This window comes from Sus scrofa, chromosome 9, assembly GCF_054392235.1.
Source record: "Sus scrofa isolate SSC_HxYL_T2T_F1_AM1 chromosome 9, Sscrofa_HxYL_maternal_Yorkshire_Landrace_v2.0, whole genome shotgun sequence".
Classification (NCBI taxonomy): domain Eukaryota; kingdom Metazoa; phylum Chordata; class Mammalia; order Artiodactyla; family Suidae; genus Sus; species Sus scrofa.
Window position 1 is genome coordinate 107,274,819 of NC_139391.1, and position 27,717 is coordinate 107,302,535.

At 36.1% G+C, this 27,717-nt stretch overlaps 1 protein-coding gene and 1 long non-coding RNA gene across 13 annotated transcripts in view; one reads left to right on the plus strand and one right to left on the minus strand.

Annotated features, from left to right (window-relative positions):
- The window catches only part of LOC102167692 (uncharacterized), a 121,284-nt gene that overhangs the window by 26,898 nt on the left and 66,669 nt on the right, over window positions 1-27,717 (plus strand). For 7 of the 9 annotated variants that reach the window (XR_002347076.2, XR_014816095.1, XR_014816090.1 and 4 more), the window contains 2 exons: window positions 6,164-6,281; window positions 10,883-10,994. This is a non-coding gene — a long non-coding RNA (uncharacterized LOC102167692). Of the gene's footprint in view, window positions 1-2,430; window positions 2,619-6,163; window positions 6,282-10,882; window positions 10,995-24,866; window positions 25,408-27,717 lie in introns of those variants that run through there. The other 2 variants (XR_014816093.1, XR_002347077.2) reach the window with 2 other exon arrangements.
- PTPN12 (protein tyrosine phosphatase non-receptor type 12) overlaps window positions 18,635-27,717 on the minus strand; it is an 83,075-nt gene continuing 73,992 nt past the window's right edge. For 3 of the 4 annotated variants that reach the window (XM_021102553.2, XM_084977429.1, XM_084977430.1), the window contains exons 14-18: window positions 25,592-25,669; window positions 24,303-24,370; window positions 23,291-23,318; window positions 20,190-20,297; window positions 18,635-19,485 (exon numbers count right to left, since the gene is read on the minus strand). In XM_021102553.2, the coding sequence (XP_020958212.1) occupies window positions 19,424-19,485; window positions 20,190-20,297; window positions 23,291-23,318; window positions 24,303-24,370; window positions 25,592-25,669 (344 nt within the window). In that variant the 3' untranslated portion in view covers window positions 18,635-19,423. The remainder of the gene's footprint in view (window positions 19,486-20,189; window positions 20,298-23,290; window positions 23,319-24,302; window positions 24,371-25,591; window positions 25,670-27,717) is intronic. The other variant, XM_021102555.2, reaches the window with a different exon arrangement.

Consider the following 27,717-nt stretch of genomic DNA (forward strand, 5'->3'; position numbering starts at 1 on the left):
ATGCCTTAGCAGTGACCTGGGACTCAGCAGTGACAACATCAGGTCCTTCACCTGCTAAGCCACCAGAGAACTTCTATTTTTACTTTTTTTTTTTTTTTTTTTTTTTTTTTTTGCTATTTCTTGGGCCGCTCCCATGGCAATGGAGGTTCCCAGGCTAGGGGTCGAATTGGAGCTGTAGCTGCCGGCCTACGCCAGAGCTACAGCAACACGGGATCCGAGCCGATCTGCAACCTACACCACAGCTCAGGGCAACGCCAGATCGTTAACCCATGAGCAAGCGCAGGGACCCAACACGCGACCTCATGGTTCCTAGTCGGATTCATTAACCACTGCGCCACGACGGGAACTCCCTATTTTTACTTTTTAAATGCAACCCATCAGAAGTTCCCGTTGTGGTGCAGTAGAAACAAATCCTCTAGTTCCACGAGGATGCAGGTTCCATCGCTGGCCTCACTAGTGGATTGGGGATCCGATGTAGGCCAGTAGCTACAGCTCCAATTCGGCCCCTAGCCTGGGAACTTCTATATACCTCAGGTACGGCCCTAAAAAGCAAAAAAAAAAAAAAAAAAAAAAACCCAAAACAAAACCCACTACTAGTTAAATGCAATCCATCAAATGCTTTTTCTATTCTATTTCTATTTAAGTATAAAATTGAATTTGTTTTAATAATAGTATATGCAAAATTCTAAATTACAGATACCTCCATTCAATTTCTTAAAAGCTTTTTAGTTTGATGTTTTCGTAATATTTAGTCCATACTTCATTGCTCTGTTTTGTGTTCTTAATCCCATGATTTTTAACCTTCTGTTTAACCTAAACTTCAAATTTAGGGACCATCTCTTCACATACTTGTTCTTAATTGTTCATCCTGCCCAAATGGCTTACATTTGACCGAACATGCCCAGTTCTTTTGACAATTTCTCATAGGTCTAACTTCACAAACCTTTAATTAGCTGCTGTTCTCTGAACACTGTCCCTGTTTTTTCTCTTTATACAGCACTGCATGTAAAATTGAATATAGTTTGTTCCAGTTAAGGCCTGGTCAGTGCCAAATAAGGCAAAAGTAATTGCTTTCCTCCTTTTCTCACTTATGCCTCAATACAGTCCTATAAAGCATTTGTCTCGTATTTCAACATAGAGAAAACTCATCCAGCTTGACACCAACTATAATTATTGGATCTCACTTGGCTTTGTTTCATCTATGGCTGTCTTCACTGGTATTTCCACATGTTTGTTGCAATTCAGTAGCATATTAAAAGTTAAATGTTGGAAGTTCCCTTGTGGTGCAATAGGCTAAGGATCCAGTGCTGCTGCAATTATGGTTCAGGTCGCAGCTGTAGCACAGGTTTGATCCCTGGTCCAGGAACTTCCACATGCTGTGAGCATGGCCAAAATAAATTTTAAACATTAAATCCATAAAAGGATTTCTCCCACGTATTCTCTCTTTAAAGATTATTCCACGAACCGTTGTTATAAATGTGAATTTAGTGCTTGGGGTCTCAAGAACCAAGGCTTGAATAATTCTGAGTATTTCTATAGTACAAACTGGAAAGGATTCAGGTGGCTCAATTCCAGGAGAGGTTGCTGAAAACTGCAGAAGCAGCAGGCTACCTTTGCTTTCTTCTATCAGATTACCATAAGCATTAGAAACCTATTTGGCTAACTTAAGCAATGGAGCATCAGAGTGTTTTTTCAGTATGCTGGAGAACCATGCTTAGAAACTAGCAAACACCAAGAAAAAAGTAGGAATCTCAGCCATGGTCTGAAGAAGAGCATTAGCCTCCACTTGTTGAAACTATTGTTTGGTTCTCCCCTAGTTCTTCAGAGCCCTAATCCCTAGGCATCCATCTTAGGCACTGCGGGGATACTAAAAGCAATAAGACACAATCAGTGCCCTTCAGGACATTACAGTTTAGACAGCAGAGAAAGATATGCAAATAATGAAAACAAAACCAAGTGTTTAACTTGCTATACGCAAAGTAAAATGTGCTAAAATCAAAGACTGGGGAGGTTCCAGAAACAGAGCTTTCATGCCCTCTACCTGTATTATCAGGGCACATCACCCTTTCAGGCTATCAGTGTGTTTGCCAACCAGGAAACTACACTGAGAGTTGGTTTCCAGAGTTTTGACTGGGGATTCATTACTTAGGAACTAACACTGGCTATATGATTGAACTCCATCTCCAGCCTCCCTCCCCTTTGGAGATCTGGATGACTCAAAGGCTCAATCCTTTAAACAAGATAGGTCTTCAGTAACCAGGCTTATCATGAGCCATGTCATTAGCATAAAATCAGGTATGATCCAGGTGTGATCAAGGGATTCGTGAATAACAAGGACACGCATATCATTCAGAAAACTCCAGAAGCTTTAGAGGCTAGGTAACAGGAGGAATTCAGGAAAAAAACAAAACTTTTTTTTTTCTTTTTAAGGCTGAACCCACAGCATATGGAAAGCTAGGGCTCGAATTGCAGCTGCAACTGGTGGCGAATGCCACACCACAGCAACTCGGGATCCACGCCTCTTCTGCAGCCTACACCACAGCTCACAGCAATGCTGGATCCTTAACCCACTGAGCAAGGCCAGGCATCAAACCCGAGTCCTCATGAATACTAGTCAGGTTTGTTACCACTGAGCCACGATGGGAACTCCCAGAGAAATTCTTTAGTACACAACAGAGTAGAATGAGGAAACTAAGACTTTTTTTTTCATAATAATTATCTAGCCAGTGGTAGGTTAAATAGCAATGACTGTGGGATATTACTTAATACCCAAGAAGTTATGTAACGGTCAAGTTACTTTGGTCTTAAACTTCATACTATCTCTGTATCCCTTTATAGTAATTAATAATTACATCCAGATAAACTCTTATTTCTCTCTATAGAGTTGGAGAACTGAATGCACCCTCTTGCATTTAGCTCATTATTTCTTTTCACAGGGAAGTAGAAATTTGTGATGTTCCTCTTATACTGGTACTATTTTAACATTTTTAGGACACTACTTCAATCATCCTTTAGCTCTTGACATTCTTTTCCAAATTTTTTTTTGCAATCTTTGGTTGATGATATACACTTGACACTTATAAAATACATATTCTAAGAATCATATTCTTAACATTTTTCCATCCTTCCATTTTTCTTTTTCCCCTCCTTTCATGGACCCCTCTCTCCAACTTCAGTACCAGAAATTAGTCTAGTATTAGAATTCTCTTTGGAAGTTAAGATTAATCTATGTCAATTAGGATGCTTTCAACTGCAAGTGAAATGAACACATAAACACACCAATTGGTCTAAATCATAAGGAATTTCACTAGCTAACTAAATTCCCTGGAGCTGGCAATCTGGCTAGCATCTGTAAATCTCATGGGTCCCAAGGTTAAGGGGTAGGTATCTAAACAAAGGATCTGTTAGAAAGGATGAAGAGCAAAATGGACATTGGTGGGCACCCAACATTATCCACTTACCCATTTCAGTACCTGAAATACTGATCTGACAAATTTATAACAAAAACATTTATACATTCGTATGGTACTTAAATTTATACAGCACTTACTTTTCTAGATGCTTTGCATATGTTATCTCATAGCAGATATATCTGTAAAGCAGATACCTTTATTGTTCTCTTTACATTTCAACTTATTTAAATTAAAAAATAACAGTTCAATCATCCTCTCACCTCTCTGCCCCCTACCTCTGGCAACCACCAGTCTGTTCTGTGTATCAGTAAGTTTAGCTTTATATATATATTTTAGATTCTACATGTAAGAAAGATCAAATAGTATTTGTCTTTATCATAATGCCTTAGCGGTCCATCCATGTGGTTGCAGGTGGTGAGATTTCATTTTTTTATGGCTGAATAATATTCCATTTTATACATACACACACACACACACACACACACACATTTATATATCTATACCATTATATACCATTATATATATATACCATATATATAGATACCATTTATATATATACCATATACATACCATATATACCATGGTGTGTGTGTGTGTGTGTATATATATATATATACACACAAACACCACAATTTTTTTATACATCCATGTATCAATGGACATTTAGGTTGTTTCCATATTTTGGCTATTGGAAGTAATGCTGCAGTGAGCAGAGTGCATTTATCTTTTTGAATTAGTTTTTCCATACTTTTGGATAAATACCCAGAAGTAGAATTGCTGGATCATATGGTAATTTTATTCTTAATTTTTTTTTTTTTGGAAGTTCCTGGGCCAGAGATTGAATCTAAGCTGTAGCTGTGGCTATTCCGGATGCTTTAACCCACTGCACTCGGCTGGAGATTGTATCTGTACCTCTGCAGCAACCCAAGCTGCTGCAGTTAGATTCTTAACTCATTGCATCACAGCAGGAACTCTTATTCTTAATTCTGCTTAGGAATCTTCATACTGTTTTCCATAGTGATTGTACCAATTTTCATCCCCCTCAACAGTGCAGAAGTGTTCCCTTTTCTCTCTGTCCTCTCCAGCACTCACTTCTTGTCTTGTTGATAATAGCCTTTCTAACAGGGATAAGGTGATATTTCATTGTGGTTTTAATATGCATTTCCCTGATGATTAATTATGTAGAGCATCTTTTCATGTGCCTGCTGACCATCTGTGGGTCTTTGGGGAAATGCCTGTTCATATCTTCTGCCCAGTTTTTAATCAGATTATTTTTTTGATATTGAGTTAGATGAGTTCATTATATATTTAGGATACTAAACCTTTATCACATATACTATTTGCAAATATTTTCTCCCATTCAGTTGGTTGCCTTTTTGTTGTGTTGATGGTTTCCTTTGCTGTGCAGAAATTTTTTAGTTTGATGTAGCCCCACTTGTTTATTTTTGCTTTTGATGCTTTTGCTTTAGGCATCTATTGTTCTTATTCCACGAATGTGAAATTGAGAGAGCTTAAGTGACTTGCATTTATACTGCACAAAGATGAATTACTAACATATATCACAGAAATTTTGTCAGCACAATCCATTTATCTGGGGTTAATGAGATGGAAACAGAATAAATTCTTGTTTGATTTTGTGGCCTAAAGAACAATTAATTTATGAAGAATATAAAAGAACAGTTAATATATAATATCCTCCTAGAGAACAGTTAATTTATTAAGAGTATGTAATGTGACAATAGCCAAAAGGTGGAACAACCCAAATTTTTATTGATAAGTGAATGGATGAACACAATGTGGAATAGCCATAGAATGGAATATTATTAACCTTAAAAAAAGAGCGAAGTTTTGATTCATGCTTCAACATGAGCAAACCTTGGGAACTTTATGCTAAGTGAAATAAGCCAGAAACAAAAGACAAATATTGTATGATTTCATTTATGAGGTACCTACATTAGTCAAATTCAGTGAGATGAAAAGTGGTTGCTAGAAGGTTGGCAGGGAGGGATAATGGGTAGTTATTGTTTGATATAGAGTTTTAGTTTAAGATGATGAAAAAGTGACAAGAGCTTTACATGGACTACTTGATTTAATCTTCAAAACAGCCCTATGATCTAGGTACTATTATTTTTATTTATTTATTTATTGGCTATGCCTTGTGGCATGTGGAAGTTCCTGGGCCAGGGATCAAACCTGTGCCATAGCAGTGACAATACCAGATTCTTACACTGCTGTGCCAGTGGGGAACTCAGATCTAGGCAACTATTATTATCTCCGTCCTATGAATGAGGAAATTGAGACACAGAGTGGGTTAAAGTAATTTGACCAAGATAATACACCTTGTAAACGTTAGAGGTAGGAATTAAACTTAGATGGTTAACTTGAGAAGCTATCCTGTATTGGTTAATTTTATTACATCCCTCAAGGGAATTTGTTTTGTTTGGGTTTTGGGTTTTGTTGGTTTGTTTTTGGTCACACTTGCAGCATATGGAAGTTCCCAGGGCCAGGGTTCAAATACAAACAGCAGTTGTGACCCACGCCACAGCTGTGGCAATGCTGGATCCTTAACCCACTGTGCCGTAATGGAAACTCCCTCTGAGGGAATCTGAGATGCTTTAGGGTGCTGAAAAGGGGATTCCTGCCCTACCAACCAAATAGTTTTCAGTTTGTTCAGTTTTATGTCCAGTACCTGAATAGCGAAAACGAATTTATAGAGTTGCTAATTATTTTATTTATTTTTTGCATTACAGAATTTTCTTTTGGAAGAGACATTTTGGTTTTTGTAGACATTGGACTTCATGTACAGTTAAATTTTCAAGATAATTTTGGAGACTAACATGGAGTTTTTTTCCTTTCATTTTTGCCAAGGTAAGTACAATGAAAAAATAAAACTGGGCTGCTAATAACAAAAAGGATGTTATTAACATCAAAATAAATAGACAAGTCTGTTATAAAGACTGAAAAAAAGAAAGTTCAATTAAATTGGATAAATTTACATTAATGAAAATGTTGCTTACTGCATGTTTCTTATTTCTCTGAATATATCAGTGCTGGTGAAAACATTGACCTAGATAAGCAACATTCTGAGAAACAAACAAAACCTCTTTCCACCAATATCCAGTTCTTAAATTCCGTCACATTCCACCAGGAGGCAGGGAGCCTCTGATGGCTTACTTGGAGGAGTGTGTTTTCTCTTAGGTACATCTTACAGTAGTCATCACCAGGCCATTTCAAAGTCTTGTGGGGGTCTGCAGGTCATATGTTTCTTTCGTGAGAGGGTAGCACTAGCCGTAGCATGAGATTGCTTTGCACATCTAACCTTTTACAGCTATGCCACTACAACTTCTCTAAATAGCTATTTTGAGTATATACAAGATTATTTTATGCTTTTTAAATCTCTGTAATCTATCTATCCCTTGATTCCCGTCTAAGTAGACCACCATTGTGATCTCTAACAGGAAAAACAATTTGAAATTATTGTTTGTATTTTATACAGGCACAATAAAAAATAATTTGCCTCTCATTCTGTAGAGACAAAGCTATATTTTTAAAAAATCTCGCAGTAGCTGTTGAGATGTGTGCTAGCTTGATGAACTTGTGCCAAATATGGAAATGCCCTTCCAGGCCAGGGACGTCTCAAAGAAAATTACCACCTTAAAAAGGTAATTTTAAAAGTCCAACACACTCGAATTCCCTCAGGTATCACCCGTCTGAAGCTACAAAAGGGAACCAAGATGAACAGTAATAATTCACTGACTCCTGCCCACATGTTTGTTTCTGGGAAGTCCCAGGTGGTGTTTGAAAAATACCCGAACAATTCTGAGAAGCTTTCATATGATGCCCGTCAGCAGGCAGCGCTGCTTCTGCCCAGCCAAGGGCTTCTGCAGAACCTGCCCACAATCATCTGAGCCTCAGTGGGGGGATTCACTGTTGGCTTGCACTGAATTTCCTACTGCATGTTTGAAAAACACAGTCATTTCTATATAATTGCAGCCCTACGTCTAGATAATCAACCTATGCCCTTATTTTTATGTTAAGGCTTGATTTTGTTTTAGAAAAACCTATTTTTTTAATAATGACATTAAATATGCGAAGATTATATTTAGAATGAAACACTTGAATTCACTCATTCCTTCAGTAAATATTGAGCACTAGTATGCGCCGGTGGTGATCTACATGCTGGGGATAAGTGATAAAACAAAGTCCCTGTCTCATGGAGAGTATTGATCACCAAATTAACACTGAGTTCATGATGCCAGCTCCTTTCTGCAAATCTTAATTTCCATCAACTTTTCTGAGATTCTGATCTAAAGAATTGCTACTTTCTAGCACAAATCATTTGAGGGGGAGAGGATCCTGTTATGTATTTTCTCTTTTATACTTAACCAAAGTAGCTTGTAAAAAGAGGAGAGTTCTGAGGGTAAAGATAAAGGGTGTTAAAGTCTTGCTAGTTTTCACATTGAAACTCTCACTCTGATTGATGCACTCTGTGCAAACTCTTCCCTAGACCTTCCCAGGACTTGACACTCTAGGACATTGGAGACTTACTGTCTAATGCATTTTGTGGCATTTGGAAGTCCTCCAGTGGCCAGATACTATACTTGAAAAAAAAAAATCCTTTTGCTGTGCTGAAGTATTTAGGTGTGAAATGTACTCATGTTTGCAGCTTACTTCGAAATGTATCACAAAATCAGATGAATTAATCTATGATAGAGGGATGCATAGATAGGGTTGTATTTTTGAGGATTTATACCTTTTAGTTCACATTATTGAATTAAAATTTTGTAAACACAATATTAAAATTACTTTCAATAAAATTGTCCTCATTAATGGACACGGATTAAGTTTTCTTTACTTTTTTTTTTTTTTTTTTTCTTTTAGGGCCCCACCTGCAGCATATGGAAGTTCCCAAGCTAGGGGTTGAATTGGAGCTGCAGCTGCCAGATTATGCCACAGCAATGTCAGACCCGAGTATGGAAATGCCTGATCCTTAACTCACTGAGCAAGCCAGGGATCAAACCTGAATCCTCATGGATACTAGTTGGGCTCATTACTACTGAGCCACATGGGAACTCCCAGATTAATTTTTCTTAATATGGATTAATTTTTAAATGTGTAAAAAGCACTTCTGTGGGGAGGAGCAATTGGAGAGAGGAGGTGAAAAAGTACAAATGTTCAGTTATAAGTAAGTACTGGGGATATAATGTACATTACAACATAATAACTATAATGAATACGGCTGTATGATATATAGGAAAGTTGTTAGAGTAAATACTAAGAGCTCTCATCACAAGGAGAAAACTTTTCTTCTTTTCTTTTTATTGACCCTATATGAGAAGATGGATGTGAGCTGAACCTAGTTCAGTACTCATTTCACAATATATGTAAATCAAGCCATCATGCTGTGTGGTCTAAACTTATACAGTGATATATGTCGATTCTTTCTCAATAAAACTAGCCAGGGAAAGCACTTCCATGCTTCTTTTTAGAAACTTTATACAAGGGCAATGTGAAATTGCTGTTTTTTGTTTTGTTTTAAAAAGGTTTATCATAGACTTCCTGCTGTGGTGCAATGGGTTAAGAACCTTACTACAGCAGCTCAGGTTGCTGCAGAGGCTTGGGTTTGTTACCTGGCCTGGCACAGCGGGTTAAAGGATCCAGCGTTACCACAGATGTGGTGTAGGTTGCAGCTGCAGCTTGGATTCAGTCCCTGGCCCAGGAAGTTCCGAATGCTGTGGGTATGGCCATAAAAATAAATAAATAGGAGTTCCTGCCATGGCTCAGTGTTTGATGAACCCACCTAGCATCCATGAGGACCCAGGTTCTATCCCTGGTCTTGCTCAGTGGGTTAAGGATCTGGCAATGCTGGGAGCTGTGGTGTAGGTCGCAGATGCGGCTTCGATGATGCGTTGCTGTGGCTCTGGGGTAGGCCGGTGGCTACAGCTCCGATTAGACCCCTAGCCTGGAAACCTCTATATGCCATGGGTGCAGCCCTAAAAAAATTAAAAAATAAATAACTAAATAGGCTTATCTTGCTAGAATATCTGTTTTGCAAACTCAAACAACTGTTAACAAGTTTAACTAAATTAACTTTTTTTAAAAATCCAAGAGGCAACTGTTTTGACAGTTGCTGAAAATATTTTTTCTTAGGGGAGATGCACTGGTCAGAGCTCAAAGCAAAGACAAAATCCACTCTTCACTAAGTTAAGCCAAAAGAGATTTATTGCATGGTCTATTAACAATTTTTGGCAGAGTTGAGAAACAGCCTATGGGCTGAGCTTCAGGAGTGACTCACACATCTGTGCTCAGAAGGCCACTTGCTGGATGGAGAAACTATCCCTACAGCCACTGGTTCTACTGCCACATCTTCCCTGCAGTATACTCTCTCATAAAGAAGGCTTATAATCTGCCTCTCCCCCACTCAGTTCTAGAGTCCTCACTGTACATTTGTGCCTCTACGTGGTAGAATTTAAATCACATCAATAATTCTAGTTGCAAGGCAGTTTGAGAAATGCATTTTTAGCCTTCTAGATGCTAAAGCCCAAGAAGGCATGTTAAGAGGAAGATGGCATTAGATTAAAGACTATTGGAAACTTATTTTTATGTCCGTACCAATAGCATATGGAAATTTGCTGGGTCAGGGATAGAATTCAAGTTGCAGCTATGACCTGTGCCACAGCTGTTGCAATGCCAGATCCTTGACCCACTGTTCCACAGCAGGAACTCCTATTGGAAACATTTTTAATGAACAAATCAGCCTGAGAGCACTCACTGATCAGCATTACCATTGAGACTACTAGACACTCTGCCCCTTCTGTTGGGTGTAATAAGTAGATGGCAGCACCTATGAAGTATTCTTGCCCAAAACATCAAACCTGAATCTGAGAAAGCCATCAGATCCAACTACCAGATTTACAAGAAATAGAAGGATAGAGGCATATGTTACCACTACCGCAAGGATGCAGTTACTAAAATCCATGTGAGAAATTTCATAGGACAAATGACACAGTTCTGCAAATAAATGGCAAGGGAAAAAAGGAAAGGGAGCCTACAATTAAGAAATGTAAGAGACATATCAAGTAAGTGCAATGTGTGAATCTTGTATTGATCTTGATTCAAACAAGCCAGTTGTCAAAAACGTTTTATGAGTCTCTCAGGGAAATCTGAACATGTGCTTGGATAATTGATCATATTAAAGAGTTACCGTTAATTTTTTAGATGTGATACTAGTATTGTGGTTATATCAACAATCACTTCAGTCATTTTTACAATAAGCTCTTTGGTTTTTTCAGTTGGTTATACATTGTTTCTTTCATAATTTATGGTCTTGTGTTTTATGCTAAGGGGAAAATTTATTATGCTAGGAATTTTATATATGTTAAACAATTTAATCCTTGTTACAATACTTTGATATACAAGGATGTTACTTTGATGTTGAAATGATGTAGAAAAATTGCTTTAAATTTTAGAACTAAGGAGGCATGATGGAAGGAGCAATTGATTCTCCCAGAGGTCAAGAGAGTAATATATTGAGAATCAGGAAGGCTTTATGGAGAAAGTACTACTGGTGGACTTGGAAAGGTATGTAACTCTCCTTTTATATTTGAAGAAGATTCTGTGTAGTGGGTGGGTGTTGGGTCGGACCAAATGAGCAAAGCACTGAGCAGAAAAATTCCAAAATACATTTGGGAGCTAAATTTTCTATAGCTGAAATTTAGGGTAGAGGGGCCAGTAGCAGCAGATGAAGCTGGAAAGATGGGAGCCACATCCTGGATCTCAAATGACATGCAAAGGCCTCTGTAATCTCACAGTTACTTCCCTGGGAAGAATAACTTAAATGGAGCTGTTATTTAAATACATAATACACCCTAACTCCGTTTCTGCCTCCTTCCCCTCATCCTTCATCTCCCAAAGAGAGAGCAAAATTTCCCTGCATTATAACCTTGGATAGCTTACTTAACCTCTCTCTGTACCCTGATTTCCTCATGTGTAAATGGAGATTAAAGATAGTGCCTCCTCATTAAAATGAGTCACTTATAAGCAGTAGATAGACATACTGAGTAACAAATGAATGTTTGTTTCATAAACAATGGATATAGATAGCTCTATTTAGCAGAAATTCTCAACGATTTTCTGAGTCATATAAGGAAAAGGAAGGATTTCAGATGTTTAAATCTGTGCTAAGTCCCAACCATGGACTTAAGATTTTTCACATTGCAATTTAACTACATATATCATTATAGCCTTACATATTGTAATTGCTAAAAGGACTACTAGTGTGCCCTTTTCTTTTAGAGTTCAGGCAAATGCTTTTCCAAACCTAGTAGCTGCAACCTGAGTTTCATTAAATAAACGAGTACATTATTTAAGATTTTGGAGGAGTTCCTGTCGTGGCTCAGTGGTCAACGAACCCGACTAGGAACCATGAGGTTGTGGGTTCCATCCCTGGCCTCTTCAGCTGGTTAAGGGTCCGGTGTTGCCATGAGCTATGGTATAGGCCAGCAGCTACAGCTCCGATTCAACCCCTAGCCTGAGAAGCTCCATATGCCATGGGTGTGGCCCTAAAAAAAGAAGAAAAGAAAAAAAAAAAAAAAGACTTGGAAATTCCTTGGCTGTTAGCTATAGCCTTTCGACATTTTCAGTTCATTACCTACTATATGTTATGAAAAGGAAAAGAGAAAGAACATGCAGGGCCATTTTATACACCTATGAACATTGGAAAAGTGATAGTAGGTAGGAAAAAAGTGGAATTTACATTAAATTTTTTTTTAAGGGCCGAAGCTGTGGCATATGGAAGTTCCCAGGCTAGGGATCAAATCGGAGCTGCGGCTGCTAGCCTACGCCACAGCCACAGCCATGCCAGATCCAAGCCGTGACTGCGACCTACACGGCAGCTCACATCAACGCTGGAATCCTTAACCCACTGAGCAAGGCTAGGGATCAAGCCCACATCCTCATAGGTACTAGTTAGGTTCTTTTTCGCTAAGCCACAATGGGAACTCCTACATTGAATATTTTGAGATATAATTTATGCATTTTCTATTCTACATTTTTGTAATGGTTTTGGTTATGTATTGCTGCCTAATAAACTTTACTGTAAAACATAATGGCTTTAAAACTATTTCTCATAGTTCTGGGGATTAGGAGGGCTACCTGGATGCTTCTCCAGGTAGTACTGGCTGGGGTTAGTTCTACACAGTCTCTCATGATTCACTCATTGTTCAGTGATTTAGCCTGAATTTCTTTATATGCCAGCAGGGCCTCAAAATCCTGAAGTAGCCTGATCTCATAGAATCAGCCTAGAAACACATCTGCTGCATTTTATTGGTCAAAGCAAGACACAAGACCAGTCTGGATACTAGAGATGGGGGAAGAAAAACTCCACCTTGATGGGAGGAGTTGCCAAATATTGTGGCCATGATTTCCATCCTGCCACAGTAGCTGACCAAGTTAACTATAAGATTAAAGTTAACCAAGTTGGTAAAATTCCAGATTTTGACATCTGCCTCATACTTTTGCCCTAGAAATTATTCTACTGCAGGATAGGAAGGTAACAGAGACACCAAGGAAATGCACACAGATGGCCTTCATCCTTGGTCAAGCCGTGTATTTTAAAGCCTATTAATGATGTTTGACCAAAGTATTTAGCCCCTTTTCTGGTCATTACTAACACATACACGTTTCTTACCTGTTAAAGTCTACATGCCTAGTTTCTCTGAAATCTAGAGGCATATATGTGGTAAGCATTCAGCAAGGTTAAAAAATTTTATTAGATAGGCCTGAGTCTGTATGAAAGTATATTGATGCCTTAAGATTTACGTATGCCTCTTGAAAAGTAGGGCACTTGGTATTAAGGACTACACAAAACAGTGAAGTTACCCAAAAAAGCTTTTAGTCTATATAGCATTCTGAATTTTCTTGAATGCCTTTCCTGATTTTTTTTTTTTTTTTTTTTTGACCTATAAATTTTTTCTTGGCTTGCTTTGCTGCCTCCTTCTGGTAGAATGAGGAAGAGTTCAATGATGTTTCCACCCCTAAAGCCCCTGAAACTGCTAAAAGCTATCAATATGTTAAATCTAATCAAAGAATCCAACACTCAAAAATCTTTGGCCCTAAATTTAAGTGAAACCTAAATGTAAAATTTCTACATATAAATATCAATTTTTTTCTGTTACATGGAAATCAATACTGACAGATGAAATAATAGTAAAATGGACAACTCATTTAGGTTGAAAAGATGCTTTAAAATACTTTTTTATTCTGGACAGCAATAGTAAATTTCCTATAAACTTCATTTTACCTTTCTGAAACAACTAAATGTGTACACATGTAATTTTAACTTAAAATATTTTTCTAACATTAATCTCAGCTAATATAAATACATCTTTTCAATTATAAGACATAAGTAGTATCCCTAGATTTGCTATTTAAAAATATTTGCATGGGAGCTGCATGAAAACGTTATTGTGTTAAGTAACTGGCTTTGTCACTGCAGCAGTTTGCTTGGGTTGCTGCTGTGGCATGGGTTCTCCGGCCCAGGAAATTTGGTATGCCACAGGTGCAGCCCCCCTCCAAAAAGAAGCAAGGGAGAATATTGTGTACTTATTTCAAATACAAGAAATCCTAAATACTTAGATTTTTATATTTAATACAGTGAATTATGTAATGCTTTTCTTAAATTTTAGTTTTTAAAAGTATTGGGAATATTCTAATAGACATATATAAGTATATAAAGCTAAAACTTAAAAGCTACAGTACTTTAAAATATCCAGATACACTGTACATTTGTGTACTTACTATAAACTTAATCCTAGTGAAATATTTTTCAGTCAGAAAGTATTTAAAGGAAAAGTTTAGAACTGTTTTTCTGTTTATTTAACTCTTTGGGCATAAATCTGTAGAACTAAAGAGTATGTTCTTGCTGAAATGTTGGCAAGGGAATTTTCAAGTCACAAATGCTATTATTACATTAAATCATGATTACAGTACACAGGCTGTGTTATCTCTCAAAAATGTAAAATGGCTGGAATCTTTGGAATTCCCTTCCCCCAGTAATTCAACAAAGCCCAGATTTGTTGTAGTTTAGAATACAGAGATACCTCTGCTTGAGCTACCCAAGCGTAGCTGCCTTTCACTGGTTAAATTGTTTAGGATCTAAAAATTGGTCATTTGCACATCGTACAAGATTTGTGCACCCTTAAAGACAAATAGCTGGAGAAACAGACTGAAGCAAAACTGTTAAGAAAATATAGTTTATATTCAGAACTAGAGCTACTTTTAGCATAATATGCAAGGGCCAATTATTGAATGGCTATGTGCCAAAATCTTTGTGAAAGCTTTTACCATTCTCTATCTGCTAGAATTGAAAATATGAGCTTCTGGCCTTTAAGAAATGGGAAACAATGATCCAAAATTGGAGCATGGAGTATTAAAAACTGAAATTAATTCACATGATTATTTAGAAAGCTATTAATTGAATCTGAAGTTTGGATATCTAAACTTTCCATTGAGCCACAATGGGAACTCCACCAAATACATATTTTGACAAAAATGCTATAATCAGAATACATTTCAATTAAGATCTCATTCATCACTTGAATTTCTCTCAAAAGCTTCAGATTACACATTGCATTATTTTCATTGCTCCCCTTCACATTTAGCCCAGAATTGTCTGTTTAATTAGGTGCTTATCAATAAGTGAATGAAGACATGTACATATAAATATATACACAGTGAAATATTACTCAGCCATAAAAAATGAAATCTTGCCATTTGCCAAAACATGGATGGATGGAAATGGAGGGTATTATGCTAGGTGAAATAAGTCAAGGACAAATACTGTATGATTTCACTTATATGTGGAATCTGAAAAACACAACAAACCAATAAAAAAAAAAAAAACGGAAAGACCCATAGATAGAACAAATTGATGGTTATCAGGGTGAGGGGGTTGAGGAATGGGTGAAATAGATAAGATTAAGAGGTACAAACTGCTAGTTATAAATGAGTCATAGGGATGTAATACATAGGGAATATATAGGGAATATAGTCAATGATGTAATAACTTTGTATGATTACAGAAGGAACTACTTATGGTGATCACTTGTAATGTATAAAAATATTGGATCACTATGTTGTACACCTGAAACTAATAGTGTAAGTCAGTTATAGCTCAATTAAAAAATGACACGGGTGGAGTTCCTGCTGTAGTGCAATGGGTTAAGAATCCACCTGCAGTGGTTCAGGTCCCTAAGGAGGCATGGACTTGATCCCCAGCCCAGTGCATTTGGTTAAAGGATCTGGTGTTACTGCAGCTGTGGTGTTAAGTTACAACTATACTTGGATTCAGTCCCTGGCCTGAGAACTTCCATATGCTGTGGGTGCAGCCATTAAATTAAAAAAAAAAAAAAAAAAAGACAATGGCATGAAAAATGTTCCTTAAACAAAATAAAAAAAGAATTTAACATTCATTGCTTCATTTATTTTAAGTGACCCCAGGGCTAATTTTAGAATAGCATTATGTAATTTTGTTCAGCAAAATTCTCAACCATATGTCCTAGGAGGCAGTTATCTGTGAGGAAGTCCCTTAGCTAATGACTGATCCTAGACTAGCACTGACATATAACTATTACTTTACGGCTGTTTATTAGTATATGGAGAAAATGTCCACAAAGTGACAAACACTATTTGTATAATATTGCTTTCAAAAGAAAGGTAAGTCATAATGTTATGATGGCAAAGGAAAGAGTAAAGGTCTCTGTAGCATTAACTACAAGGTAGAGGTTTTGTGGCAGGATGAATATGGCAATGGTTTACCTCAGATACAAACGAGCTTACTGTATGCTTCTATGTATTTTACATAGAAAAATAAAAATTAAAAACTTAGTGTTCTAAGCAGTTTAAGACTTAATCTTTGGTAGAAAGCTAAAGGTGGGAAAAGGCAGACTTTAAATTATAAAGATAGGCAATGGAATAGAAGAAAAAAATCTAATAGTTGACTTAGAGATCAATGGATACCTGACTTATGACAGGAATATATATCTAATGAAGAAAGGACATTCAGTGGTGATTCGTCAAAGGAAAAAAAAAAAAACCCTCTACACACAAAAATTCTGTAGCTTTAGATAAAAACATAAACAATATAACCTAAAAATATAAATAAAACATAAAGCTTCTATAAGACTATAGAATATTTTCATGATCTGGATCTTGGGGTGGGCAAAGATTTCTAGATGATTACACCAAAAAGGATTAATTAGAAAAGATTGATAAATGGGATTTAATTAAATTTAAGAACTTATATTTATCCAAAAAAAAAAAACCAAACAACCCACCATTAGTAGAGTGAAAAGGCAAACCACAAGCAAACCCTTAAGGACTGAATGCAGAATATAGGGAATTCCTGTTATGGCACAGCAGGTTAAGAACCTGACATAGTGTCCATGAGAATGCGGGTTCAATCCCTGGCCTCACTCAGTGGGTTAAGACCTGGTGTTGCTGCAAGCTGCAGCTTAGGTCGCAGACTCCCTAGCCCCGGGAAGTTCCAGAGGCAACAGGTGTGGCCCTAAAAAGAAAAGAAAATGCACAATATAGAATTAATTCCAATAGAGCAGTAAGAAAAAAATCATGCAACTAAATAGAAAAAACAAATGCAAAGTTGCCAAATAGGGTATATGAGTACTCAGGCGATATTGCCAAACAGTATCTACTTAAGACCCGAACTGGGCATTCACAAAAGAGAATATCCACATATTCCTAAAACACATCGGAATGTGCTCAACCTCATTAATTAGGAGGAAAATATATATTCAGATCATAACACTCATTAGAACGTATAAAATGAAAACTGATGGCACTACCAAGTGTCAGCAAGGGTATGTAACATCAGAACTAAGCGCTTTCAAAAGGTGTTTGGCAATATCTCTACAAAGCTAAATATACATGCATACTCTATAATCCTACAGTTCCACCCCTGGATATATACCCAACAGATTTATATACATACGTACAGTGAAACACATTAAAAAATGTTTTTGGCAACAACATTTGTAATTTCCCCAAGCCATAAACAATCCAAATGTCTATTAGCAGCAGAATGGACAAATTGTGATATATTCATATAAAGCAAAGCTCTATAGCAATTAAAAATGAACAAGCAACTTCCAAACATGTAATGATGAAAATCTCAGAAGCCCAAGGAGGAAGCTTCTCAGTGGCTGGTCCTGTATACTGCTTGACCTAGAATGGTCACACTCACACAGGGATGTATACTTTATGATGATTATGCTTTTTGCACCCTTCTGAATACAAGTATACTTTAATGAAGGTGTTAACCCCTTCCCAACAACAATAAAAAATCTTTTTTGGGGGGTATAGGGATTGCATCTGCAGAATGTGGAAGTTCCCGGGCCAGGGACTGAACCTGCACCACAGCAGTAACTCAAGCCAGTGCAGTGACATTGCCAGATCCTTAACACACTGAACCACAAGACAACTACCCCCTCAAGTCTTTATAAATTATTTTAGTACCATATTATTATAAATCATAAAGTTATGTGGAGACTATTTTTTTCAGTTTAAGTTTTATTAGGAAAATGATATGCTATAGGTGTTTGTGTCTTGTGAATGTCAAGGGTCCACTGTATTCACATTTTTTGATCTCAATATATGAGGAAAATGTTAAATTCTAAGACCATTTAGCTTTAAAATTTTTCGACATGAAATTATATTTTCCACAGTGATCCTCCTCTATTCATATACAGTTACTTTATCACTTTAACCTGATAATTTCTTCCTTCTTTCCTACGAAGAATGAAAATATAGATGTCTTTCAGCTTCAATCCATGATGTCAAAATTCAAACTTAGTACTTATGGATGCTCCACTTGCAGGATGAGAAGTTTTCTGGGTTTTCCACAGAGATTACCAAAACGCTATAATCAGTTCCCCTTTCCCAACCTCACTTTCCTTGGGTGTTTTCCTGGGATCCAGTAGACAGTAATGAGAAGGCTGAGAAGGATGCTGAGAGCTGACTCCAGTATAAGTATTTTGACTTGCAAAGCCATGTTTTTGCAGAAAGTGCTCCCTATTCTTTAATTAAGAAATTAAACCCCATTCATACTCATGACTTAAATATGAGACTAAGCTGGCAGGAAGGTGGATATTAAATCTAATTTCCCACAAATGAGGAATGAAAAACCAAGACGAATAGGCACTGTAAAATTGTTTTTGTTTTTTTAATGACAGATCAAATATCCTGAAACATACATATAGTCTGATAGTCTTCTAATCCCAGTTGAGTTCAAATATTAAAGTAACACACACGAGCTAAGAGAATTCAATATTGTTCCAAGGCACTTACTGAATTTCCATGACTAGATGAAAACAAAGACAATTAGGATGGACAATTAGACAGTATATAATATAAAAATAACTTTTTGCTTACAATTTACAAAATGTATTATTATTACAATCTTTGACCTCTGATAACCTGTAATGCTGGCTGCATGAATCCAGCAATTTTAAAATTCAGAAACTATTTTCTAAAACTTCAGGGCAAATAATTTACAAATAAGGTACACAAAGATTTAGACCATGCAGAAATTTCTTACATCTTCTGTTAATATTTTATGACTGCAATTTTATCAAATTATATACCTACTTGCCCTGTACATATACAAAATAATGCATACATGATAAAACATTAGCAAAAGAGTAGTCCTTAAACTCAATTTATCATAAAAGTATTACTATATTAACATGTCTACAAGCAGCGTGTAACAGGGTTAAGAGACATTAAGGCAATAATACTTGAAGTTACAAAATAAACCATATGTAATACTTTTTTCTAAGTGTAATATAAGGCAGGTAGATGGTCCCTGCAAAAAATACTAAGGTAACAATCTACACTGCTGTTATTAGTCCCAATTTTTTAGATGGAATACTATAAATGTGGCTTCAGTGGCACTTGAATTTTCCAGTATAATTTAAAGTGTCTTTTGGTTCCCTGAATCATGTCCATTCTGAAGGTGGATCTCTTGGTCCTTTAGGTTTTCCACAGCGATTACCAAAACCTATAATCAAAACATTACAATAATTGGCTAGTGTTCAGAAATACTTTTACACCATTAGTCTGTAGACAACTTCATTTTCTGGAACAAATAAATTTCCATATGGGAATTTAGAATTTAAATTAAACAAGACTCTACAAACCAATTTCTAATTTGTTCTGGGTAGCTGAAAATAAATGTTTCTTTTAAAAAAATAAAATCAATTCTTTTTTTTTTTTTTATTTAAGGATCCAGGTGTTTTATTGTATATTAATTCCATCTCAATTGAAAAAAAAAAAACTCCTCAGTTCTGTAACCTCAGAGAAGATAAATGCTGAACATCAGAAACAAAAACAAAAATCCTCTATAAAAAGGAAATAAACATCAAAATCTTATAGCAAAGATACAGATTCTAAAAAATAAATTTTGTATTATAAAACAAACATCTAAGATATCTTAGTCTTTGCAACACAAAAGTTTATATACAGTAGTTTTTTATATTTTAGTTTTTAATCTCTATGAAATAATAATTATTTCATTTATTCCATAATTAATTCCAAACAACTATGACAGCACGTTTTATTTTGGCAAGTCATTTAAGAACCTGTATAAATCATAGCACAAAGTCTGATAAACTTTGCTGTAAGGAAATCCTGGGAATGATGGCATTAATTTGATAGCATTAACTACATAATTATAGTTTTAAAATTATTTAGTAAAAAAATTACCAATCTCTGTGGCTTCTGTTGGACTTTCTGATATTTGATCTTTCTTGTTACTGAAAGTAGGTGGACATTCTGTACAGGTCTCTGTATGAAAACCTCCTGCTGGATGATCTAAAGTGCAAACCAAAGCCATTTTTAATCACGATCATTTGTAGCATCATAGGCAGAAGAATCCTCTAATTGTTTTAATGTGGGCAGTTAGTTGAAAGAGCAGGTTTTCTCTCTTGGGAGAGAGAGGCCCAGATAAATATAAATGTAAGCGTAGTGAACACAGGAAATTGTCTTAGGTGTTCTTCAGGCACCTAGAAATCTGCAGTGAGCGCTTCTGCAAAGTGAAGACTCTCCTCATGCCCTTACTTGAACTACAACTGAAATGCCTTTATATGGAAATCAATAGTAAACAAATTCATAGTTTATTAATGAACTTACTACTTTTACTAAAAGAAGTAATTCTCTTTCAATTATGAGATTAGTAACGGAATCAACTACTACAATTCAGTCACTTTCTCAACCCTTATCACATCCCCTACCTATACCTCTGTAGGAAATGTTTCTGGATACTTGGAATACAAGTCATATGATAGATGATCCCTGTCCTTAGGTGCTTATAGTCTAGACAGGGGTCAGCAAACTTTCTGTAAAGTGCTAGAAAATAAATATTTTAGGCTTTGCTGTAAAGTGCTAGAAAATAAATATTTTAAGCCATATAAGGTCTCTATCACATATTCTTCCTTAATTTTCGTTTCTTTTTTTTTTTAACAATTCTTTAAAAATGTAAAAATCATTTATTCAGATCAAGGGAAGAACAAAAAAACAAGCCAAGGTCAGGATTAGGCCTGTGGGATAGTTTGCCAACCCCTGGTCTAAAGAAGAGACAGACAGGCACATTTATTATAGCGCTGTGCTAAGTTTTACAATAATGGGGACAGAGAGGTTAGGCATGCAGAGGAAACTAGTGGCAATGAGGTATTCGGATTTGGCTTCTATGAGAAAATGATTTAGTCTAAAAGCCTTAATTTTCTCAATGAAGTAAAAGGTCATCTACTGAGTAAGTGGGATTGATAATTTTAGAAGAAAATAAAGATTGGAAAATTCAGGGGAAATAGGAAGGGTACAAACTAGAGCATGTCAGATACTCCAACACCACCTGAGGGCCCAAGTGTGGATGAATACCTAGAATTGTATGCTTAATCTGTAAAACTAATTGATGTTCCCCAGCAGTATTCAGTAATCCAGAAGGATAAAATAAAAATGGTACAGAAATTAGGAGTAATAAAGTTAAGCACAGGAGTTCCCATTGTGGCACAGTGGAAACAAATCTGACTTGTATCCATGATGATGCAAGTTTGATCCTGGCCTTTCTCAGTGGGTCAAGGATCAGATGTTGCTGTGAGCTGTGATATAGGTCACAGATGTCACTTGGATCCTGTGTTGCTGTGGCTGTGGTGTAGGCCAGCAGCTGTAGCTCCAATGCGAACCCTAGCTTGGCAACTTCCACATGCTGTGGGTATGACCCTAAAAAGCAAAAAAAAAAAGGCAAAAAAAAAAGAAAGAAAGTTAGGGACAATTTTGAGTGGGACTAACTAAAAATGATGGATGATGGTATCCAAACTGAATAGAGAAGAGAAACCAGAAAGGAAATAACAGATAATAAGAAAAACAATCCAGGGGTCTAGCCATGGCAGCACTAGTAATAAAACACAAATAATAATAGCATTGTTTCCATTTCAGTTCCTACCATATGCCACTGTGTCTGATACTCTCTGTATATGCTGTAATTTAATGAAAGCTTCACAACAATCCTCTAAATTAGGTACTATTATCTCCATTTCACACAGAAGAAAACTGAGGCTCAGAAAGATTAGGTAATTTGCCCAAAGCCACCTAGCTAAGTAAAATGGCAAAAATTAGAATCCAATCTAGGTGAACCTGATGCTAAAGCTTCTGCTCTTTTTCTTTCAATACACGACCTCTGCAGAGTAGATAAAGAATAATAAGAGTTTATGAGATGGAATGGAGTCCCATTAGGCAAAGATCTAGGGGGAGAACAGCTGAAGGAGAAGGGAGTATAAGAACAGAGATGATAGATAAACTGAGGGAACTGTCTAGGCTAGGATGTTTGATGAGCTGCTTACATGGTCACTGATTCAATTAATAAGCTGATGTATTTTACTATGATAATAAAAGTAATATGGTAGAATGTTTTTCTAACATGGTATTATAATACTGAGTTGAGCTACATAATCTTACTGGCTTTTGTAAATATAAAAGTCCTAAAGGAAGATTTCTTTCTTTTTCTTTTTTTTTTTTTGGCTGTGGGTACCCAGCATGTGGAAGTTCCCAGGCCAGGGACTGCACCTGCAGCACAGCAGTGACAACACCTGATCCTTAACCCACTGCACCACAAGAGAACTCCCTAAAAGGAAGATTTCTAAACAACTGATTTTTAGGGACCCAGTTCAGTCATCTAGGTTAATTGGGGGCATTTATTCAAATCACTGTCAGATCTACATTCTAAGTGTTTTATAAATAACAAATAAAATATAAGAAAATACTGTTAAAATATTTTCTTTCCCAATCAGCCTGTTAACTACTGATAACAAATGCAGTTACCTCCCAGAACAAATTAATATCTGGTATAATAATTAACTTGGAAGAATTATACTAGTTAATTCAGGTTCTAGAAGAGCTGCCCTATGTATTTGCGATACAAAAATAACCAAGTGGGAGTTCCTACTGTGGCTCAATGGTAATAAACTCAACTAGCATGAAGACATGGGTTCAATCCCTGGCATTGTTCAATGGGTTAAGGATCGGGCATTGCCATGAGCTGTGGTGTAGGTTGCAGACGTGGCTCAAATTCCGCAATTCTATGGTGTAGGCCGGCAGCTACAGCTTTGATTTGACCCCTAGCTTGGGAACTTCCATATGCCACTGGTCCAGTCTTAAAAAGCAAAAAAAAAAAAAAAAAAAAAAAAAAAAAAAAGAGAGAGAGAGAAAAGAAATAGAGAAAAAAAAAGTAAATAGCATACACTATGAGACATGCTATCTTGTGGAAATTAATCTATATAATTGATAGCAAAAAGGGACACAATCCAACTTACATGTTTCACTTCCAGAGGTTATCAAGCCCTATAAGGAAGACATTTAATAGTTATTACAATATATCTCTTTCATGTACAAATAATAGAAAATCTGGTCTGTTATGAGTATATATGCCAATAAATCAAGATCTATTAGGAAACTCTGTCAATAGAAAAGAAAATTATGGTGTTTTCAATTAGGGTTAAAATTTTTAAAGTTACAGTGTTTATACTGCTAGAATAGGGGAATTCCTTTCTCCTTCTGGGTAAAAACTGAAAATGCAGGAGTTACTACATAAAGGAACACACAGACAACTGCATTTTGCCAGCCCTCTACTATATTCATCAAATTAGGACATCACTGATTCTAAGACACAGCATCATTATTAGGTTACCAATACTTTATATACCAATTAAAGTCTATCACCATGTTTTAAAATTAATTGTAAGATATACCCTAATTTCAAAGACAATAAAATGAGGGAAATATGAAAAATATCAACGGTGATGAAAAACGACATTTCCCGTGGCCAAAATATTTAGCTATTAAAATATTTCCTGAATGTGAAAGGACGCCTCATGTGACCAGAAAAATCAAAGGGAAAGACTGTATATCTAGTGTTATAATGGTAGTGTTATAATGGAAAGAATAAAATTTAGGGAAGTTCTATACCCTGAAAATAGTAATTCCTATTCCATTCATACCTCCAAAATGACTTGGAACAAGTCATAATTTACAAACTTTAAAAGCAGCTTGGGGAAAATAGCACTCTTAAGTGATCGTTATAGTAGATCATGATGTCCTTTAAAATTTTTTTAGATCTCACATTTTATATAGGCTTTTCACTTGAAATTGTAGCATAAGAAATATTAACCAAAAATTGTATTTCTCTTGAAATAAAATGTCTTAGAGTTGTAAAAAATTATATCTAATAGTCTTAAGGAAACAATTATTATAATAAACACTGTAAGATAAATTAACTGAAGAACAAAAGTACTGAGCTATAGCTGTTCCATTCTCAAATGGACTCACTTCAGGTTTTTTTTGTTCAGACTCTTCCTGATTTTGAAGTTCACTCCACTCAGATCTTACAGGTGTATCTGAGAAAAATGAAATCTTAAAATTAACATCTTTATATAAAAAGATTATATATGTATTACTGAGTCACTTTTTTGCACAGCAGAAATTGGCACAACATTGTAAATCAACTCTAATTTTAAAAAGCTGATTTAAAAAATCTTTAATTCTAGAAATTTCTTGCATTAAGATAATATACAAAAACAGATCCTAGAGGTTTTATGAAACTATCACTTTCATTCAAAATTATATAGTTTCTAATAACTGAAAATCCATTTAAGTTTCCTTCCTTGGAATTTAAAAAATTTAGTTTATTACAAGAGCACTGAAATCTACAGATATGACAAACTTAGACTTATTTATTTAGTATTAGTGAAGTATACAGCTTCACTGTTTTTAACGTTTTTAAAAAGCAGTTAAAATTAGTAAAATATTGGGAAAATGCAACTCAGATAAGAGTACTTCCACTGAGCATGAGACACTAAATGTATTAAAACTGGTTCTGTACTCTTTTTCCAGGTGGAAAGGAGGAGAAATATATTATCAATACTCTGCAATATGATCACTTTCTCCCAACTTTCACTGATACTCTTGTGGCCTTAAGTATCCCTCAGTTAACATTAACTGAGCAATTCCCGTCTACAACTGAATTTAAATGTTGACTTACCTAAACCAGCACCAAGTGAAGCAATTAATATCTTTTCATAAATAAGTGCTAGTTTTAATGAATGAGAAGAGAATAAACTGTTCTAACTGCATTTAACTGAATTACAATATTTAATGTAAGTGTAGTTATTTTAGCAGTCTTAGCAAATAAAATACCATATTAAAATATTTTTCATACAAGGAATCAAGAACACGTGTCAATTTCAAAACTGTGCAGCTCAACAGCAACTTGATTCAAATCAGCCTTATTTTTTTTCAGAGTTTTTTGTTTTTGTTTTTTGTTTTTGCTTTTTTAGAGCCACACCCATGGCATATGGAGGTTCCCAGGCTAGGGGTTGAATTAGAACTGTAGCCACTGGCCTACACCGAGGCCACAGGCAATGCAGGATCCGAGCCATGTCTTCAACCTACACCACAGCTCACAGCAACACCGTCTCCTTAACCCACTGAGCAAGGCCAGGGATCAAACCCACATCCTCATGGATACCAGTTGGATTTGTTTCCACTGAGCCACAGCGGGAACTCCCCAGAGTTTATCATTAGAGTATGGAGTATGTAAAATCAGAAGAGACACTCACTATGTTCACTTGCTAATACAAAAGATTCAGGAGTTCTTTCAGGTAGGGGAGGAGGCGAATCTTCACTAACATCAACATCTATATTAAATAAATAAAATTTAGACAAATTATGAACTTGTTAAAACATTAATCATTTTTAAATGAACTTATCTAAACAAAATAATAGAGCTTTTTGACATTCTTAAAAATTACTGCCACAAGTATCTGAGAACCAGATTTTTAAAATGCAAGAAATAAACAAGATATCCTTACCACTCAACTTATCAAGAATCATGATGTTTACCGAGAAAGGAATGAACTCCACTTACTGTTGCACAGAGAAAGTGACTCTCCCATGACTTTCCTGATACCCTGCAGGCATTAATCACTTCCTCTTAGTCTGAGGCATATTCAGCAGAGAAGCCAACAGGCAAGTGCCTTCTCTACTGGGCTTGTTGATGATGATTTGAGTCCACAAGGGAAAGCTTTGGTCATTTGATATGTCAGTGTTTCCCAAACTATCAACTGCTTAACTCCTTTTATGAGTTTTGCCAAAATAGACTGTATGTCCTATTTTAAAAAATTCCACTTTTTAAACTAACATATTTAAAGTGTGCTAATTATTTTTCTAATACAGTAAAAATACAGCCATTACTTTTTTTCAAATGTTCATTTATTTATTGCCTAAAATCTTGGAAACAGTGTCAAAAATGACCATACTTTGAGAATACTGACTGGAGCTATTAAATACTTCTCACTAATAAGAACAAAATTAGCTCTGGAAAAGATAATGCATTAAGTAAGCCTCATCAGTTAGCCTTGTTATGGCATAAAGTGTATAAAGAGTATCAGATAATCTGAAGTTTCATTGGAGGTAGAAAAAGAAAATATGAGGATACAATTCTGTGGGTGGACTCAGCTTAGAGAGGATGGGGCAAGGAAATGAAGATGTGAGGATCCTATATTATTTTGTCTGGGTCTAAACAACTGTTCTCTTAAAAATATGAACAATCTTGCCATGATACTTTGCTGTTTCACCACAGAGGCTACACGCTAAAAAAAAGATAGGAAATCAAGTAAAGCCCTTTGAGTTTTCAGCAAGCACAAGCCAGTTGTGATTGCTCTTGTCCCTCCTACATTTATTCAGCAAAAGACACAAGAAAATACAACCTCTGGGTCCTGCTGAGAAGAGTTCCAGTCCAATACTTTATATATATTTAAATATATAATATATATTATTATATTTACACAATAATATATATGTAAAACTACTATGAGTACTGGAATTCTCTCTTGCATGTAAAGTTAAGCCACTAAAGAAGTATCTTTCTTATCCAGTAGTAACAGTCTGAGCACGCATCCTATTTCCCCTTGCCCTTTTGTTACTAGCAGCTCACAGTGAAGAAATGGCTGTTGGAAGGAAGGGATGCATAATCTTGGCATTGTGGTGCCATTTCATAATGAAGTGGACAAATCAGGAAGGATAGGCTTGTTTGTTTAAGTATCTTTTGGAAACTCTATACCTCTTCTGTTAGAACAGTCCTCACTCTTAAAGAGTCTTCACTCTATTTTCTAACTGTAACCTTTACTTTTCAACTGCACATTTCTCCCTAGATCTTTGGTCTCCCTTTCATGTGTTATAAACTTCTATCGTAGAGGTTACCCAACCAGAGACCTCACATTTTACATAGGCTTTGGTAAATCATACACTTTATGGGTGCCTAATGTAGCCAAGCTTGAGAAATCTTTAAAGAGGCCTGAGTCTATTAAAAGTCAGAATTCAGGAGTTCCCGTCGTGGCGCAGTGGTTAACGAATCCAACTAGGAACCATGAGGTTACAGGTTCGGTCCCTGCCCTTGCTCAGTGGGTTAACGATCCGGGTTGCCGTGAGCTGTGGTGTAGGTTGCAGACGCGGCTGTGGCTCTGGCGTAGGCCGGTGGCTACAGCTCCAATTCGACCCCTAGCCTGGGAACCTCCATATGCCGCAGGGGCAGCCCAAGAAATAGCAAAAAGACCAAAAAAAAAAAAAAAAAGTTAGAATTCAGGGCCAGGATTTTTTTTTAGGCAGTAACATATGCAAAAGGTTGTTTCAGGCATCAAAACAGAATTATCCTGCAATAAATTCTAAAACAAACAAGCAAACAATA